The sequence below is a fragment of the Oryctolagus cuniculus genome, chromosome 12 (genome assembly GCF_964237555.1).
Source record: "Oryctolagus cuniculus chromosome 12, mOryCun1.1, whole genome shotgun sequence".
NCBI classification, from domain to species: domain Eukaryota; kingdom Metazoa; phylum Chordata; class Mammalia; order Lagomorpha; family Leporidae; genus Oryctolagus; species Oryctolagus cuniculus.
The window spans coordinates 67,581,542-67,599,886 of NC_091443.1; the positions used below are offsets into that span (position 1 = coordinate 67,581,542).

The window sequence follows — 18,345 nt, forward strand, 5'->3', positions numbered from 1 at the left end:
TTCGTTTGCTACCCCTGCACCTGATTCTCTGAATTAACGAACTACTTAGGGCCTGGCGTTCCAACTGTTCTCCGTGGCTTTTCTTTATGTCTGCTAAATCTACCTGGCTACCTCCTAGTCCATTGGAGCCCGCTTTCTGCCTCTGCTTGTCTTTGCGTGGTTGGTTTGGTTACAGGCTGTGTGGTCCAGTGGACCAAGTCTTACAGACCAGGTTCACAGAGGGTATTGGCTTGAGTGTTGACGTCAACTCATTCAAACAGGCAGAGACACAGGGAGAGTAAGGAATGGTGCTGGTGGAAATCCTGTCACTTTGTCCTCTCAGGGATATGTGGTCCATGGTCGTAAGCAGTAGACGAAAGAAGCAGATTCTGAATGGCTTTGTCAAAAAAGGAAACAAAGCATTTCCTATTCCGGGGGAGCTGTTTACACCCAGTCCTCTTAGCATGGGCTATTTCCTGTTTATAAAAATTGACATTGAAGCCAGTTTCAATGTTACACTCCTTTAGAACATTCTTAGAGCATTTCAAGATGGTCTTCATTATAGCTCCTGCCTTACAAACACGTTAACACATCGTTCTGTTATTTCTTTAATTACACATTGTTATGCCTTTTTTAGGCATGTTATATAGGTTTTTGAAGAAAGGATATGAATAGGTTTTGGGGAAGGACCTCCACATGCTAAAGGCCTAAGAAATGTCTTTGGAGTTTCTGGATCCCTATAGACCTAGCTCATACAGCTACCACCTCATGCTTGAGCTTTCCACGTCTGCATATTCCAGAACTGATCAGTAGATCCAGGCAAGCCTGTGAAGAGAACAAATGTCAACTGCCAGCAATTCCATTCTACAGGTCAATAATACATGCCAGTTTCTAGTCAATGACCTCATAGTATTCATGTTGCTATGAGGCTTGGAAAGTGAAATTTAGGGGCAGACATTTGGCATGACACTGCATCCCCTATTACAGTGCCAAGGTTCAAGTCCAAGATCCACTTCTGATTGCAGCTTCCTGCTAATGCTCACCCTGGGAGGCAGAAGGTTGGATCCCTACCACTCACATGAGGAATCCAGATGGTGTTCTGGGCTCCTGGCTTTGGCCTGGCCTAGGACCTGTTATAGACATTTGGAAAATAAACCAGCAACTGGTATGCCCATCTACCTCAGCATCTTTGCTTTTAAAGTAAGTAAAAAAATTTTTTTGAAGTTTATTTTGGCATAGGATTTTGAAATTCTTGAGTATTTTTCACACTAAGCATTTTAATTTTTTGATGACCCCTTGTAACTTTAAGTAGTGGTCTCTCAGGTGTTTCTTAAATTCTTGCCTCCAACTAGCTTAGTGCTGCGAAGTACCTTGAAATAAGATTTGGCTGAAGGAACAGGGCACAGGATTGCTAACTTGGCCAGACTTTTGACCTGGAGTAAATGCCAGCATGCCCAGTACTACTTCTGAACCACATTATCCTCCATGTTGATAGTTTGAAATAGAATAGGGAGGCAAGTGACAGAACCTAGATTGGGCTTAACATGGGTCTGGAATCTCTTTTCTGCCCTCACTTACTCCATCCTGGCTTCTAGCTGCTGAACCAATTGTTTGTCCACGTGGTGACAAAACAGGGGAAGTAGGTTGCTGGGGAAGGCTAGTGGTTCTGCCAGAGAGGCTGTAGGCATTCGGGCTATCTCCCAGGCAATCAGAACCACCATGTCTGTCCTGGAAGGCAGAGAAGCAATTTATCATTTATGTAGGAAACAGACTGGGGGGTGGGCAAGACTCACTATCCATTTACCACCATTAACACTACCCCCTCACCCCAGTTAACACTTAAGTACTATTTGTACATTTGGTATGGGCCAAGCAATGCTTGATGATTTACAATGGTTTATTTAATCTTAGGAAATCTAGACCTTAATACCATCATCCCTAGTTACACATATGGCAACGACTAAGCAGTGATATAACTGGCCCCCACAGTTACATTGCCATCAAGTGACAGAATTCAAATCTAACTGTTTGACTCCAAATTACGTTGCAATGCCTCCCACGAGAAACCAAGATTCTAGGACTGTAAAGAAAGAGGTGAAGAGAAATAAAGATAGAAAAAGCAAAGACAGCGGCATATGTACAAAACATCTATTGCTGTTATTTCTCCTCTTGCTGCCCAGCCTCCTCCACCGTACTTGAATATACTACTCAGGTAATAATCCCATTTGGCTCAGCCTACACATCCCAGGAGTACTGAAATAAACAAGGCCTTTATGATCTTACCAACTTGTGTGGTCACTGTTGGGTTCCTCTAGAGTAGAATCCAGGGATACCAGCTGCTCCCCATGACTCAGCAGAGCATAGAGTAAAGATATTCCAAACTGCAAGTGACATAGGAGGTCACCAGTGCTTCCTTGGCTCTATCTTTCTGGCTGATGGTCAGGGTCACACTGACAGATGGAATCCAAGGCCCCCGGGACAGGTGAGGCTCTACCCTGGCTGGCTGAAGGGCTCTCCAATGCCCTTCCAAAGCAGTCACTGCTCTGAACTTTTCCTTGACCATGAGAGCAGATTAAATGCACATTCCTAGGTTCCAGCCCCAGTCAATAGATGACGAATGGATTCAAGAAGTGGGGTCCAATTGGCCCCAGTTGAAGAAGCACTTCTTTAACTTCCTCTAAGTACCCAAGAGAATCCACTGGCTAGTCAAAGACCATCTTAGTACTTTCACACTAGAGTCTCATCCTTTAAACTTGCTATCTGGTGTTTACTATATAGCTCATATTACTAAGCATTACATACAGGAGCATGGGATTTATGGACACACAGATGGGGGCTATGGCTCCAGGTTTTTCACTACAAGGGACACTCCCAAGCTTGGAAACATCTGCTCTAGACGCTCATACCAGCAGCAGCAGGGAGCCTGTCAGAAAGGCAGCTGCACAGGCCTCAGCCCAACCTCTCGCTTCAATCTCTGGAGCTGAGATCAAGGAACCTGTGTCGAACAAGCGCTTCCAGGTGAGCCCTGGCTCACTAGAAGCTGACAAGCACTGCAAAGCATGAGACTTGTAGAGGGACTCGAACATTCTCGCATATTCCTTCCCAGTGACCGATCTGTGCAAAGAAAACAGCCTCCCAGCAGTGTTACCTGATTCTGAAGCAGCATGGCGAGTGGTCGCTCCGAGGAGCCGGGTGGTAGCAACAGAAGTCCCTGAAGTCCTCGGAGGAGTTCATGGAAGGTTAAGTGACTGATACATTTGCCCAGAGGTTTGAATAGCATGTGTAGGGCCTGCAAGAAGGTCAGTAAGCACCTCTCCCCAAGTCCACTACAGCTTCACCTCCTCCTACCCTGCCTCCGTCCCCTTCCCTCAATAACCCGCCTTTGGCAGCGTCTCGGTCAGGTTCCTTGCCAGGGCCTATCACTGAGGACTATCCCAGAATCCCGCAGCACCCACTTGTCCTACAGTGCCCTCCTGGGAAGAGCAGATAAGGGATTCTGGCACTGTAGTGCTGGGTTAAGCAGCTACTTGCAACACCAACATCTCTTATCAGACTGCTGGTTCAAGTCCCAGCTTCTCCGATTCTGATCCAGCTCCCTGCTAATGCTCCTGGAAAAGCAGGGAGAAGATTGTCCAAGTGCTCAGGCCCCTGTCACCTATGTGGTAGCCCAGGATGGATCTGCAGCTTCTGGCTTTGGCCTGGCCTGTTGCAGTCATTTTGGGAGTGGACCAGCAGATAGAAGCTCTTTCCCTTTAGCGCTCTGCCTTTCAAATATTAAACAAAAATAGGTATGGGGCTCAGTGCTCACCAGGGAGCCCTTATCTTCTCTCAGCCACAGCACACGTGTGTCACACAACCTTGTCTGTTCATTGTACCTGAAAGTGATCCTCTGTTCTTACAGTAGCTTGTCCTGTATCTTCCTTACCTGAGGGCTGCCCCCTCACTGCCCAGCATGGCTGCTCGTCTTTCTGGGCAGTGGGGAATGAAGGGGAGGCAACATTCCTAACCCATCCAGGAGGCCATCCTCTTGACCCAGTGCCACGGTACCTGGTCAGTCACATCCCTCCGGACCAGGATGGGCAGGTGGCGGGTGATAGCCAGAAGAAGGCTGACAGCCCGATCCTGGGGCAGGAAGGGCAGCAGCCGGGCCACCAGGGCTTTCCCCTTCCTCACGGAGAGCACCTGCAGGATGCTATCTGCTGCCTCCCTGCGAGGGAGAGAGCAGAGCGTTTTCTGCACGCAAAGAGGGCTGCCTTCCAGGAAGGGGATGCGGGGAGGCAGGAGGAGCAAAGCCAATGTCTTCGCTGATCCTCCCATACTCACTCCAGGTTGTTCTGCTCCTGGGTCTTTAGCGCCTGGAAGAGCTTCTCGACCTGGTTGCTGTGCTGCTCAGAGTGGCAGGGCTGTGAGGACCCATCCTTCCGGCCCTCCTCGATCTCCAGTAACTGCAGGAACATCTTGGAATTTGCAGATGGGAAAAGGGGGAAGAGAGCTGCATGTGCACAATATCTCTTTCTTCAGGGTAACTCAAGAACTCACTCCCAAGGAGCTGACATCTCACCTTCTCAATCCGGTGCAATAGGCGAAGCCTTTGACTGCTTGCAGCTCCAGTATCCTGGGAGAAAATAGCTCCTTGTCCATCAGTCATGTCACAGCATTGGCCAAGGCCTCAAGCTAGTTAGGAATCAAGCTGGAAAGGCTAGACAAAGCCCCATCTCACAGCTTCCTCGCTTTAAGGTCATAGTCTGAACTCAAACGTGACAGTGTTTTGAGGAGAGAGAAAAACAGAACCCTAGGGAGGTAATGCCCCTACCTGCTCTTGAGTTCCATGGGGTACAGCATCAATAGCTCGGCGAGGGCTAAAACACGTCGACACAGCTACTTGGCCCAGAGAACCCTCAATTCGAACCACTGCATGAAAGGGGTCAGAAGAGGCACGTTCTGCCCCCCTTCCCACCCTCTGCACTCAGCTGTCTATCCCAGGCCAGCAGCTCAGCCCAGGTCCTACCTGACTCATAAACCTCTGCCTTCTGTATGTAAGGCGTTTCCAGCTTGAGCGACTCAACCCTGTTCCTCTGTCCAAGTAGCTCTTCGTCTGCCTGCTTCTTCTCTAGTTTCCGATAATATTCCTGGGAGTTCATAAAATGGGAAAACTTCATGTTCATCTTCTGAACTTGGGAGTCTAAGATTCTCAAGTACAAACTCTTAAAATATCCTTGCCTACAGCACATTTCAGAAATTACCCTATCACCTTGGACCCTCTTACCAGTTATCCTTAAGGGCCTGAAACTCCATGTCACCTGCCTTGGGATTCTCAAACCAGATAATTCAAGAGCCGACAACCACCACCAGATATAACAGGCTCGAGAGTGAAGCACTAAGTTGTCCCACTTTCTGCAACCTTCCTACATTGGCTGTGTCTGTGTACACACACAGTACACACCTATACTCTATTTTAACCCTCATGCTCCCACCTGTGCTTTCTCAAACCTGTTCTCATGACACCAAGGCTATCAGCAGCTTTAGGCACAGAAGTAGTTCTAATAAATAAATCCACTTCTGTGGATTTATTCGGGAGTTCTAACATCCTTTTAAAACAAGTTGAGAGAAATCCTGAACTAATACAGCCACTGACTACAGGTCAAGACTTGAATGCAATGCCTTCATTTAGAAGCCATGTCAAGCAGGCCACAGCGTGAAAGCTATTTCACGTCCAGTGATCCTGGCAGAAGTGCGGGGGTGGGGGAGTGCGGCAGCATTTTGAGGTGTTGTGGAAACAACGAAATTAGTGTTTCCACAGGTGGGGATATTAGCAGGGAGCTCATGAGAATGAATCACAGCCTGGACAAAACCAAAACCTGTAGCCCAAGACTTGCTCCATAAATAAAGGAGTAGGAAGCTGAGGGAAAAAGTCAAAATGTGTGCCAGCACTTGCTCAAATTGATTCTCACTATGTATAAAATCTTCATCATCAGATTATAAAAGTCAAAGGGAAGGGCTGAGTTCTGGCATAGTGAGTTAAGCTGCTGCTCCAAAGCCTGTATCCCATGAGTACCAGTTTGAGTCCCAGATGCTCCATCTCTGATCCAGCCCCCTGCTAATGCACCTGGGACGGGAGAGGAAGGTGGCCTAAGAACTTGGATCCCTGCCACCCATATGAGACACCTGGAGTTCCAGGCTCCTGGCTTCACTGCAGCCATCTGGAGAGTGACCCAGCAGGTGGAAGATCTTTATCTTTCCCTGTCACTGCATGCTTCAAACACATAAAATTTGTCTTTTCCTAAAGTCAAAGGTCAACAAATATTTTAACACACTTCTAGGATCTACCAAAGTGTACAATTGTGACAAAGTCCCTGTTTCCAGGGTGTATAGGGAAGACTCATTAAAAGGTGGCGATAGAACCTGAGCATGTTTATGGAGTTTGGCGCAACCCCACCTGGCTGATGGGTCTAATAGAAGGGCTCAAGTTTGGGATGCCGACTAGAACCACGGCATCTGTGGTGATCGTCTCAGCCACCTGGCACACAGCTGCTCTGAGTTGGGGAGAGGCGGGGAGAGGGCCTGTGGGGGCAGAGCTTGGCATCTCGGGCTCACCTGGTAGTAATAGTCATCCAGGCGGGGGTTCTCAGTCTGCAGCTGAACCATCTGCACTTTTATCACCCAGTCCTTCTCTTTTCGGGTCATGAGGTTAGCATAGGGGTCTGGCTGCTGAGACCAGGGCTTCTTTGCTGGGGGACTTGAAGCAGGAGCAATGTCCCTTTAGGCTCTCCCACTCCCCCCTCAACTTCCCTGGAGTACAGAGTAGGCGGTGGAGCTCTGGGAAGGATGGGAGCGTGCAGAGGTGGGTGGAGGTCCCAGGGCCCCCCCCCCCCCGCCGACTGTACAGGGGTTGGAGGGAACAGCCAGCATGCCGACGGCTCCTCTCAAACCTGCTCCCTCCTCCAGGCTTCACCTTGGTGTTCGACTCTGCTGCTGCTCCAAGATGCGTCGGTGCTGAGGGTGGAGCTGGGTCAGATGACTGTGAAGACTGAAAAATAAGTTGGGGCTGGTGGAAGGAAGTGCTCCACTCCCCTACCTCTTTGCCTGGGGAAGCTCCAGTGGGTATCTAAGGAATACTCACACCTGTGCCTATACCACCCCCAAAATCATCATGCAAACACCACAGGTCCAGCCCAGCAGGGCTCACGTTGCCCCTAAGATGTGTTTTCCTGAGGTCTGGCTGCAGGACTCTCGGCCTGGCTACTCAGAGTTCTGAGTCTTAGTGCCTCATGCTATCTGACCTCAAATACATTTTTCTCTCCTGCAGCTACATTTCCTTATCCACGAGGGAGAAGGACTGGACTGTTCATCTGACTTCTATTACTAAGTAGATTTTTCTGTGGCTACTGGCAGAGGGCCACCCCCGCCCCCAGACCTCTCATCTGGAACTCAGTATGCCTTGTGCTAGACCCCGGGACCCCAAACCAGTACCTGGATCTGAGGGGACAAGAGGTCAGCGGGCCGCAGAGGAGAACTGGGTCTGGCGTGGCCAGTCGAGGTCCAAAATGTCGTGCTGACGGGCTGGCACTGGGAAGTGCAGGCTGCAAAGGGATTGGCAACAGGTGACCCAGGGGCAGAGGAGCCGGGAGGTGCGAGAAGAGCCGTCTCCACCAAGAGAAAGCTGCTCTGGCTGCCAAGGCCCAGTTCCTTTGCTGCTTCTGTGTTCTCAGCTGCCTTTCCCTGCAAGAACTTCGCGCAACATTTTGCCAAGACAGCTGTGAGGTTCTCAGACAGTGGTCCTGCTTGTTACCTCCTAGCAAGCATTTCTTCAGTCCCTGACAAGGTCAGCGGCGGGTGCCTCTTCCTACTTCCTGGGAAGCCAGGCCTCTCACTGCCCTCTGAAGTGGTCCCCTCTCAGGCTTGTGTGTCTTCAGCCAATAGGGCAGTGCTCATGTGTTCTCCTGGTCCTGGGGTTCCTCTACCCCAAGCTACGTTCCAACATGCAGTTAATTGAAGGGCACGGCATCTTTCCAGAGCTAAGCACATGCTGTTCATCTGTGAAATATTTTCTAAGGTGGGAGTAGGGCTCTCCATTTTTTTCATGGGGAAAAGTCACTCATCGCCACATTATTTAGTCCACCCATGCCCCTGGCTAGGTGACACCACCTGTCACTTTCTAACCTTCTCTACATGTTGAAATGACACCCACTTTCCATGCTGTCTCCAGAGCAGGGTCAAGGGCAGACTGACCATCAGGGAAACGAGGGACTCGCAGCACGCTCAGCGATGGGTTCCTCCCCAGTGCCCAGATACCCTCTCCGGGAATGGGGGTGGCAGCAGACTCACCTGCCCCATCAAGTGCATGCAGGCAGGTGGCAATCCCAGAACACCAGGGGCCTTAACTCCAGGGTAGCTGGGCAGACCTCTCTGGAAGGGGAGAGGAGAAAACCCTGGCTTGAGTGGGCCCCTGTGGTAGCTTCTACTTTCACCTGTGTCTGCGAGGATTGGGGGCAGGGGGTGGGCAGCAGGGCCAGCCCTTTCCACCACCGAGGAGAGGAAGACCTGGCTCCTTCACAAAGTTAACTGGGCCAGCTTGTCCTTCCCCCTGGAGGAAGCAAGACTAGGGCCTTAGGAGGAGGTTTAGGGAAGGTCTGTGTTGTGACATAGGAGCCCTTGTTTATCCCCACTGGTTGTCAGAACCCAGGGAAGCAGCCTGCACTGCTGAGACACAGGGGCAAGCAAATTAGACCCCTTGACCACTGGGATCAAGGCCCTGCTAGGACCTGTTTTAGGGTGATGGCCCTAGAAACTAAGTAGGAGACCCAAGGACGAGGGGAGGAGTGAGTCCCCAATTTGGGTTTAAACCTGAAACACATGAAACTAAGATCTAAGACAGGTGTGTCGAAGGGGAATGTTCAGCACCAGTGTGTGAGTTGCAGACTGCTCAAGGCACCCTCTCACTCCTTCTGCTGCCCTACCTGCGTGTTATGGGCAGCACGGACTGCAGCCAGATCCTCAGGGTCACTCTCTTCCTTCCCATCCTCCTCTGGACTCCGGGCCAGGTCTGGATCCTCCACCTCCTCCTCTACTTCCTCTTCATTCTCTTCTTCCAGCTGGGAGACAGACACCGGCTCTTCCTCAGGAACCAAGGGTCCACGGGATTGGCCTAGCCCTTGACTTAAGTGTGGGCCTGTGGGGCAGGAAGATGGGAGCTCAGGTGTGCGGAGTCTCAGGCAGAGTGACTGCTACCCAGCAGCACTGTGCACGAGCATTTCCCATGCTGCCTCTGCTCTGTCCCCAGCCTCCCCAGCTCAGGGCGCCCCAATCCACCCCCACCTCCTGCTCCAGCAGGGGGAGCCTGGCAGCCTCAGATGTCTTCATTCTCCACCTGCCCTCTCCCAACCAGTGGCTTTTTCTGTTGCCTTTTAAATCAAGTTCCAGCTGCCCCGACCCAGTTTTTGCTGTGTGCTAAGTATTTTACATGTTTCTGGTCACTCAGTAGTCATACGAGGCTGCCAAGGCTGTTGTCGGTTTTACTACATTGGTGAGGAAAAGGAGCTCCGGGAGAGCGAGCTCAGTTGCATGGCGTCAACGGCAAGTCCACGAGCTTGGAATCACACCCAGCGATTCCGAAGGCCCAGGGCCATGGCTACCGCAGACTCGCAGCCCTCTGCACCCCAGGCCTGTTCACGGAGATGCCATGGCCTGATTGGCCATACCTTCAAGGCATTTCATCTTGGCAGGCTGGTGGGCTTCCTCCGTGGCCATGTCCTCCAGGGAGACAGCATTATCAGCCTCTGGAAGGTAAACCTGAGACAGGGAAGACTCAGGGACACCCTCCTCCCCACTCCGTGAGGAGCGCTTGGCATCCTAACACAGGCATGGTCACCTCCCCACCAGGTGGGCAGAGAATTTTTTGGCCCAAAGTCTCAAGGAAGAAAGCATCTGGGCTCTCAGACCATAGCCCTCACCCTCCCAGCTCCAGGGAGCTGTTCAACAGAGGAACAGACCAAGGGGCCAGGACAGAGTCGGAAGGGAAGCACTTTCCACGTGGAAACCAGCAGCCGCCGTGGGTGCAGTGACATCTTGTTGCTGACACCCACCGCCTGACTGCTGCTGTCCTTCCTGCTTGGATGAGCCATGGCTGCCTGGGCCAGCGCCTGCCAGCTGCCCCTGACTTTAAGAGTCTCAGCTCCTCCCCTGCTCACCGTTAAAGGGCCAGCACCCCCCAGTCACGGAGTCTTGGTAGAAGGATGAGAATGTAATGTAACGATAAAGGAAACCCTTAATGAGGGAAGAGGAAGAAGCTGCACTGTTAACCAAGGTTGTGAGTATAGTGTATTGGGACTGATATTTGGCTGCGTATATTTAAAAAGAGGATCCCTCTTGCCCACACCTTTCACAGGAACTCTGTGAGGCTGCATTCCATGTAATCCCCAGGTTTTGCTCCAACATCACTGGACAGGAAATTCCTGGGTGGGTCTTCGAGGAGGCTGTCTTGCCACCAAGTTCTGGGAGCTTCAGGACAGCGCCCTGGCTGCTCCCCCAGCTCCACCTGGTGATGCCTGCCTTGCCCCGTGCTGGGCCACAGGAGCTTCAGTCTGCCACCCAGCTCTCACTGATGAGGAACACTACTGAATTCAACAACTGGATATTCCAGAGTAAAGAACACTTTTGTACGAGATACACAACAATATTGTATTTTCTTGCTGCTGTGACGGAAGCTCAGGAATAAAAAATCAACAACAACAAAAGCAAGTGCTTCACTACTGTTAGTAGGCAAAACCTAAAACCACCTGAGCCTCATCGAACCCCTGAGTGATCCTGGGTCCTGTGTTCAGCTAACACCTGCGTGCCCACATCCTGTGTTCCGCTAACACCTGCGTGACTTTGTGGACCTTCTGAACAGAAACGAAAACTAAGATGATTTCTCTACATCCAAATGCAAGTTAGGGCCATAGACAAGGCCACAATTCCTGGTGCCTCTAAAGGGAAATATTTGTTTCCAAAGTTTTGCTGCAGGCCAGAACTCTATGAGGAAGGGAACAAATTTAAATAGATTGAAAGTTACTGACAAACTTCCAAGATCTGAATTGTTTTTTTAGCCTTGCCGGTAATGTTACTCTGCTGTTTCTCCTAAGAACTTCCTAATAATCAACTTTGGCATCATTAACAAAAAGCCCAAATGGTGAATTTAGTGTTCCAGAAGTGTTTCATTGGGTTTTCGCAGAGGCCAGGCCTCAGGGAGAAACATTGCTGTGAGCAGTCTTTCATTCCGAAGGGACTCCCTGTATCAGCACCGAAGCAGGTGATCCAGGGCTCATTGTTTTAAGATCACAACCTGCGGTGAGTGTTGGGGCACAGAGTTGAGCAGCCACTTGGGACGCCTCAGCCCATCCTGGAGTGCCTGGGGTCAAGTCCTGCCTCTGTTTCTGATCCAGCTTCTTGCTAATATGCTCGGGAGGCAGCAGATGACGACTTGAGTACTTCAGGGTTTCTGCCACCCACATGGGAGTAGTTCCTGGCTCCTGGCTTCATTGCAGGCTTTGGGGGAGTGGACAGTGGATAAAAGGTAGATCTTCATCTCTCCTTCTCACTCTTGCTCTGCCTTTCAAAAAAAGTGTTTAAGTAAATAAATTTGAAAGAAATTTGAAAAAACATCACAGGCCTGCCTGAAGTTTCACTTGGGAGCTACAGCTTTTGTGAAAGTTCTCTACCCTTGGCTGAAGTCTCAGATGTCTACTGATCTCCTAGGTTTTCTAGCTTTCCTGCCATAGTTAGGCAAAGTTTAAGGCAAGATTGTGGCATGCTTGAGGGACAACAGCAAATAAAACAGATGCTTCCCATGGCTTCTTAGAACTTGCCATAGCATTAGTGTGGACAAGTACACAGGACTGTAGAACCAGATTAAAAATACATTATAAAATGTTTGTTTGCCATATTAAACACCTAAATAAAATAAAACTGCCTTGATTGTATGGGGAGATTTTTTTAAACCATTATTTCAGTTTGTTTAATGGCTATAGATCTACTCTGGTTTTTAATTTATTCTTGAGTCTATTTTATTGTTAGAAACCTAAGAATTTGTCCATTTCTTGTTAAGTTTTCAAATTTGTTCGCATAAAACTGTTCATAGTTTATGAGAATTTTAAAAATCCATGCTGTATCTGTGCCTTGTCTCTTTTTATTCCTATCATTTCTTACTGTCTCCTTTTTGCTCCTTTCTAGAGTTCATCTATTTTATTAATATTTTCAAGAACCATACATTAAGTCAGAGTTTCTTTTTTTTTTAATCTTTGTGTGTGTATTTTTTTAAAGATTTTATTTATTTGAGGGGTAGAGTTACAGACAGTGAGAGGGAGAGACAGAGAGAAAGGTCTTCCTTCTGTTGGTTCATTCCCCAAATGGCTGTGATGGCTGGAGCTGCGCCAATCTGAAGCTGGGAGCAGGTGCTTCTTTCCGGTCTCCCACGCGGGTGCAGGGGCTCAAGGACTTGGGCCATCTTCTACTGCTTTCCCAGGCCATAGCAGAGAGCTGGACTGGAAGAGGAGCAGCCAGGACTAGAACCGGTGCCCATATGGGATGCCTACTGTGCCACAGTGCCGGTCCCAAGTCAGAGTTTCTTCAAAAACAGACTACATTCACATTGGGCAATTTGAGTAGAATTTAATCAGGAGGTAATTTGTAAAGGTGGAGAAGGGATACAGTGAAATCACAAGGATTAGCAGAATACCCTGGGACTAGTAAGAGCTGGATGTTAACACTTCAAGGCAAGGGTAAGGGACAGAGGGGTGAGCAGAACCGGGAGACGGCCCAGGCTGCCTGGCCAGAGAGGGGCACAGCCGTGTCGTGTGTGCTGTGGTGTGGCAGCCCTCCGAACAACAGCCTCTCTCCCTGGAATCTGGGATCTGCTTTCTCCTCGAGGCCCTTGAAGCCTGGCAGCGGAAAAGGCTCTGCACTTTTTCCAGGCCCAGAGTGCTTCGCTGTCCCTTAGCCCTGCTCGTAGTAGGCTAGGCTAAGCCTCTGCCTGTAATGCCGGCACCCCACATCCCACTGAGTCCTAGCTCCTCCACTTCCAATCCAGCTCCCTGCTAGTATACCTGGGAAAGCAGTTGAAGATGGCCTTAGTGCTTGGGCTCCCGCCATCCACATGGGAAACCTGGAAGAAGCTCCTGGCTCCTGGCACAGCCCCAGCCATTGTGACCATTTTGGGACTGAAGCAGAAGATGGAAGATTCTCTCTCTCTCTCCTGTGTCTCTAACTCTGCCTTTCAAATAAATAAATAAACAAATCTTTATAACAAAACAAACAAAAACCCATGTCCCCAAGTCCTCTACACAACTTCTGTCTCTACTCTCAGCAGCCAGGCTTCCCTCGATTCTTGGATAAGTGACAATTTTCCAACTTACTGCTAGCGCTCTGCCAACACAGTGTTGAGACAAGTCCCCTAGACTGTGCTCTTGCCACGGGCTGGTTTGCAGAAACTGTTCTGCTTCAGATTTACCAACAGTATGAAAAACAGGAATCAAACCTGGGCTCAGGTCTGGAGAAGGGGCAAGGGTACAGCTCTGAGAAAGAAGAAGCCACTATCTAAAACAGCTACAGGAAATGAGCAAAGACCTCAGAGTTCCCTTAAAAATGAACCAACCAACCCGCTGTGAACTATAGCTGGTATTGGAGAGGGGGGCAGGATTAAAGACCACGGGACATTTTTCCTTTCAACAATCCCGAAGTCCAAGCTTCTCTCTCCACCAACACCTGTTCAATTCCTGGTTATGTGGAAGCCAAACCAAGCACAGAGGTGCTGCCTGGAATGCTGACAGCTTCACACGCCTTAGGAAGTCAGTTGGACAGCTGCCATGTCACGTGTTAGAGACCAAAGCACCCACACCAGAAGACATGAGGAGGAGGAGGATGTTCTAGATCTCTGAGAAAATTTTGATGAGGCATCAAAGAATGAAGCCAGAACTAAACTAGCTTTGTGATTCCACAGTTGTACAGACACAGTGGATATCACCTGTTACTAGTTCTGCTAAATGAATGTATTTATATATATATATAATGCTATTTATTCAGAATTTTGGGGTTATTTTATTTTACGTTTCCTCCCAGAATCTATTCTTTGGTTTAAAATATGAAATATTGGTGAAAAACTTGTGTTTCTGTTGCATTCTTAGTGTATGCATGCATATGGATGCATATGGGTGTGTGTGCATATAGTGGAGAGCAAATTGGATAATGGTTCTACTCATCTTCTTCCTTTCCTCAGAAAATAAATCTTTACACACACACACAAACGAAACAAGTCCCATACCCTCACTTCTATCTAGACACCACCCTGAAATACTTCTTGGTTTAAAAAAAGATTTACAGATACCATTATCCGCCATTCCTTAGAACCTATTTTTAGCACCTTTACTAGTGATTTTTCAGCTGTAAGTATAAAAGAAATGATTCGGTCTTTTTTTTTTTTTTTTAAGATTTATTTATTTACTTGAAAGGCAGAGTTACAGAGAGAGAGAGAGACAGAGAGACAGATAGGTCTTCCATTCGCTGGTTTACTCTCTGGTAGCTTTGGAATCCGCAAGGAGAGAAGGCCTACACTTCCGGGAATGGGGAGTCCCTACCTGTACTTCCGGGGAAGAAAAGTCCTTGTCAAGGTCCCCACAGGTGCCTAAAGGTCAACCAATGAGGATCAGACCTGCCTCAACCTTTAACCCCTATGCTCTGTGTCTATAAAAGGAGCCCTCCCAACCTCTGACGCGCGACTTCCCCCGTCTCCACTCTGTTGGGACCAGGGAACCTTGCCCGGGAGCGGAATCCCAATAAAAGCTTGTGAATTAATTGATTCATATGCCTGGGAAGATTTGTTACGCACCGGACACCTTGCACTCCCCAGATGGCAGCAATGGCTGGAGCTGTGCCGATCTGAAGCCAGGAGCCAGGAGCTTCTTCCGGGTCTCCCATGTGGGTGCAGGGGCCCAAGGACTTGGGCCATCTTCTACTGCTTTCCCAGGCCATAGCAGAGAGCTGGATTGGAAGTGGAGCAGCCGGGACTCAAATCGGCACCCATGTGGGATGCTGGTGCTTCAGGCGGCAGCTTTTCCCACTACGCCACAGCACTAGCCCCGAAAAGTTCTTAATCTGAGAGTCCCCTGAAATTCTGTATGTATTCATGTGTTTTTTTGACTTGAACATTTTTCTGGAGAGACAATCCTTAGCTTCCCTCACATTTTCAAAGAGATCAAAGGTCCTCAGAAGGATAAGTCCTCTACAACCTGGGGTCCCTGGGCAGTCTCATTTACTCACATTTTACTCCCAACTCAGTGCTGATGACTTCCAAGTCCTTTTCTCAGATCAGACCCCTCGAGACGTAAAGCACCTCGGTGGGTTCTCATCCCCTGTCCAGTCTAGAAGGCCTTTTAAGATCTGACCCATGGAAGCAGGTATTCAGCCCAGCAATTACGATTTCTGTGTCCCACATCAGAGTGTTTACATTAAATTTTTGGTTCTGTCTCCTGACTCCAGCTTCCTGCCGATGCAGAACCTGGGAGGCAGTGGCAATGGCTCAATTAACTGTGTTCTGGCCATCCATGTCGGTGACCTGGATCAAGTTCCAAGCTCCTGGATTTGGCCTGGACTCCCCCTAGCCATTGCAGACATTTGGAGAGTGACCTAGTACATGAGAGACTTTCCTCTGTCTGTCTCTATGTAGTTCTCTGCTTCTCAAAAAAAAAAAAAAAGTATGTGTGTGATCATGTATATATGTGTATATGTACATGTATATGCATATGTATATAAAACCCTGATTGCCTCTCTCCAGCCTTGTGGTTTGGGATTCAGGAACAGTGAACTGCTTTTAGCTGTGCGGGGAGCCCAGGACTGTGCTGCATCCTCCCTCCTAATCCCTCAGCACCAGCACCTCTCTCCTTGCCCTGGGGGCTTCTCACCCTTGGTCTGGGAGTTATATTCATTTCTTGAATAGGATGGCTCCCTAGCCCAGTTTTTGCTTTTTTTTTTTTTTTCAATGACACTGGAAGTATATTTTCAGCTCATATCTGATCACAAGCAAAATGCATTTATCAAGGAACAGTGATTTTAATTGGAAGGCGATTCAGGATGCTTTATTGGGTTGCCTTAACGCTAATGTTTCAGTTATTCAATGGGAAAAGCAAATTCACTTCAGGCTTTACTTCCTCCGGGAAGCTGGTTCAGACACCCTCCTCCCTTCCAGGCTACATCAGGCACTCTTCTGAGGTATGCTCAGAGGTCCTACACCTTTTTTCCATTGTACCTGTCACACTTAGTGGTCATTCCGTTTCTGTGTTGGTCACCTCCACTGCAGAGCAGAGACGTGTCAGCCTCCTCTTTGTGCCCACCCTTACCACGATCTCTGGAACAGAGCAGGTTCTCAGTAAATGTTCATTGAGCTGAACTGAAATGGAAAAATAATGGTGCTTACTTGCAAAAACTTCTTCAGATGCAGTTTCTTTTTTTTTCTTTTTTTAAAATTTACCCCCCCCCTCCAAGAAACCATTTATTTAAGGAATACAGACTTCATGCATTTTTTTTTTTTTTTTGGACAGGTAGAGTGGACAGTGAGAGAGAGAGACAGAGAGAAAGGTCTTCCTTTTCCATTGGTTCACCCCCCAGTGGCCACTGTGCTGCGGCTGGCGCACTGCGCCGATCTGAAGCCAGGAGCCAGGTGCCTTCTCCTGGTCTCCCATGTGGGTGCAGAGTGCAAGGACCTGAGTCATCCTCCACTGCACTCCCGGGCCATAGCAGAGAGCTGGACTGGAAGAGAAGCAACAGGGACAGAACCTGGCGCCCTGACCGGGACTAGAACCCGGTGTGCCGGCGCCACAGGCGGAGGATTAGCCTATTGAGTCGTGGCGCTGGCCCAGACTTCATGCATTTCATAAGTACAACTTTAGGAATATAGTGATTCTTCCCATTATACCCACTCTCCCACCCACTCTCCCACCCCTCCTCCTCCTCCCTCTCCCATTCCCAGTCCTATTCTCCATTAAGATCCAAAAGATTTAAAGATTTAAGATTTAAACATTTTTTTAAAAAAATCTCAAAGAAAAACAGGTATAAAAACTCTTTTCATTATTTCTAAATATTTTTTAAAGATTTATTTGTTTGGGGGCCAGCGCTGTGGCACAGTGGGTTAAAACCCTGGCCTGTAGCACCAGCATTCCATATAGGCACTGGTTCAAGACCCAGCTGTTCCACTTCCAATCCAGCTCTCTGCTATAGCCTGGGAAAGCAGTAGAAGATGGCCAAGTCCTTGGGCCCCTGGCCCCGCGTGGGAGACCTGGAAGAAGCTCCTGGTTCCTCACTTTGGATCGGCGCAGCTCCGGCCATTGCAGCCAATTGGGGAGTGAACGAAACATCAGATGGAAGACCTCTCTCTCTCTCTACGCCTCTCCTCTCTATGTGTAACTCTTTCAAATAAATAAATAAATTTTTTTTTTTTTTTTTTTTAAAGAAATTTCTGGGCTGGGGCCGCGGCTCACTAGGCTAATCCTCCGCCTTGCGGCGCCGGCACACCGGGTTCTAGTCCCTGTCAGGGCGCTGGATTCTGTCCCTGTTGCTCCCCTTCCAGTCCAGCTCTCTGCTGTGGCCTGGGAGGGCAGTGGAGGATGGCCCAAGTGCTTGGGCCCTGCACCCTCATGGGAGACCAGGAGAAGCACCTGGCTCCTGGCTTCAGATTGGCGTGGTGCGCTGGCCACAGCGCGCCGGCCGTAGCGGCCATTGTGAGGGTGAACCAACGGAAAAGGAAGACCTTTCTCTCAGTCTCTCTCTCTCTCTCACTGTCCACTCTGCCTGTCAAAAAAAAAAAAAAAAATTCCAGCTCCCTTGACTTTCGTGGGACTTTTCCATCTTCCTCCCCACTTTGTTTCATGTTTCCACTCTTTCTGTCCTGACTGCAAAATAAAAAAAAAAAAAAAAAGAAAGAAAAGAAAGAAATTTCTGGGTAAGAGAAATTTTAAAAGACAAATTTATATTGCATAAGCTCAATGTTCGTTTACTTAAATCACCTATGACATCAGGAAAATTCCAAATTTGGGAAAAAGCAGCTATTCCTATGGCTTCATTCAATTATCCTAAACTCAAAATATTTCTGTTGTACATGCAAGTTCCATTGAATAGATAGGATTACTTGTACAGACAAAAGTCAACATATTTCAGACTTAGGACAATGCCCAAAAATAAATTGGAAGATATTATTAATGACTACAACTGTGGCAGTTTATCACATGTCTGCTTGTTCTTTCAATGTTATATAGCTTGGAGTGGTAAATTTTACTTTTCTACTTATCTTCAAATAGATGGTTTCACATAAAACGTGAATGGCTGACAACCACCACGATCATGAAA

The 18,345-nt window shown here is 48.6% G+C and overlaps 1 protein-coding gene and 1 pseudogene across 1 annotated transcript; one reads left to right on the forward strand and one right to left on the reverse strand.

Moving 5' to 3' along the window:
* Positions 1–574: 574 nt before the first annotated feature.
* On the reverse strand, positions 575–10,102 carry PATL2 (PAT1 homolog 2). Its single transcript, XM_070054120.1, has 16 exons — positions 10,062–10,102; positions 9,678–9,768; positions 8,937–9,148; positions 8,305–8,385; positions 7,450–7,559; positions 6,932–7,006; positions 6,574–6,715; positions 4,988–5,108; positions 4,793–4,890; positions 4,541–4,594; positions 4,303–4,436; positions 4,027–4,186; positions 3,128–3,268; positions 2,263–2,360; positions 1,558–1,707; positions 575–804 (listed from the first exon to the last, which is right to left on the reverse strand). Exons 1-16 carry the CDS (start codon positions 10,098–10,100, stop codon positions 786–788), a joined length of 1,725 nt encoding a protein of 574 aa, XP_069910221.1. The 5' UTR covers positions 10,101–10,102; the 3' UTR covers positions 575–785.
* A 1,041-nt stretch (positions 10,103–11,143) lies between these two features.
* Positions 11,144–13,943, forward strand: LOC103351222 (transcription factor BTF3 homolog 4 pseudogene; annotated as a pseudogene).
* Positions 13,944–18,345: the final 4,402 nt, after the last annotated feature.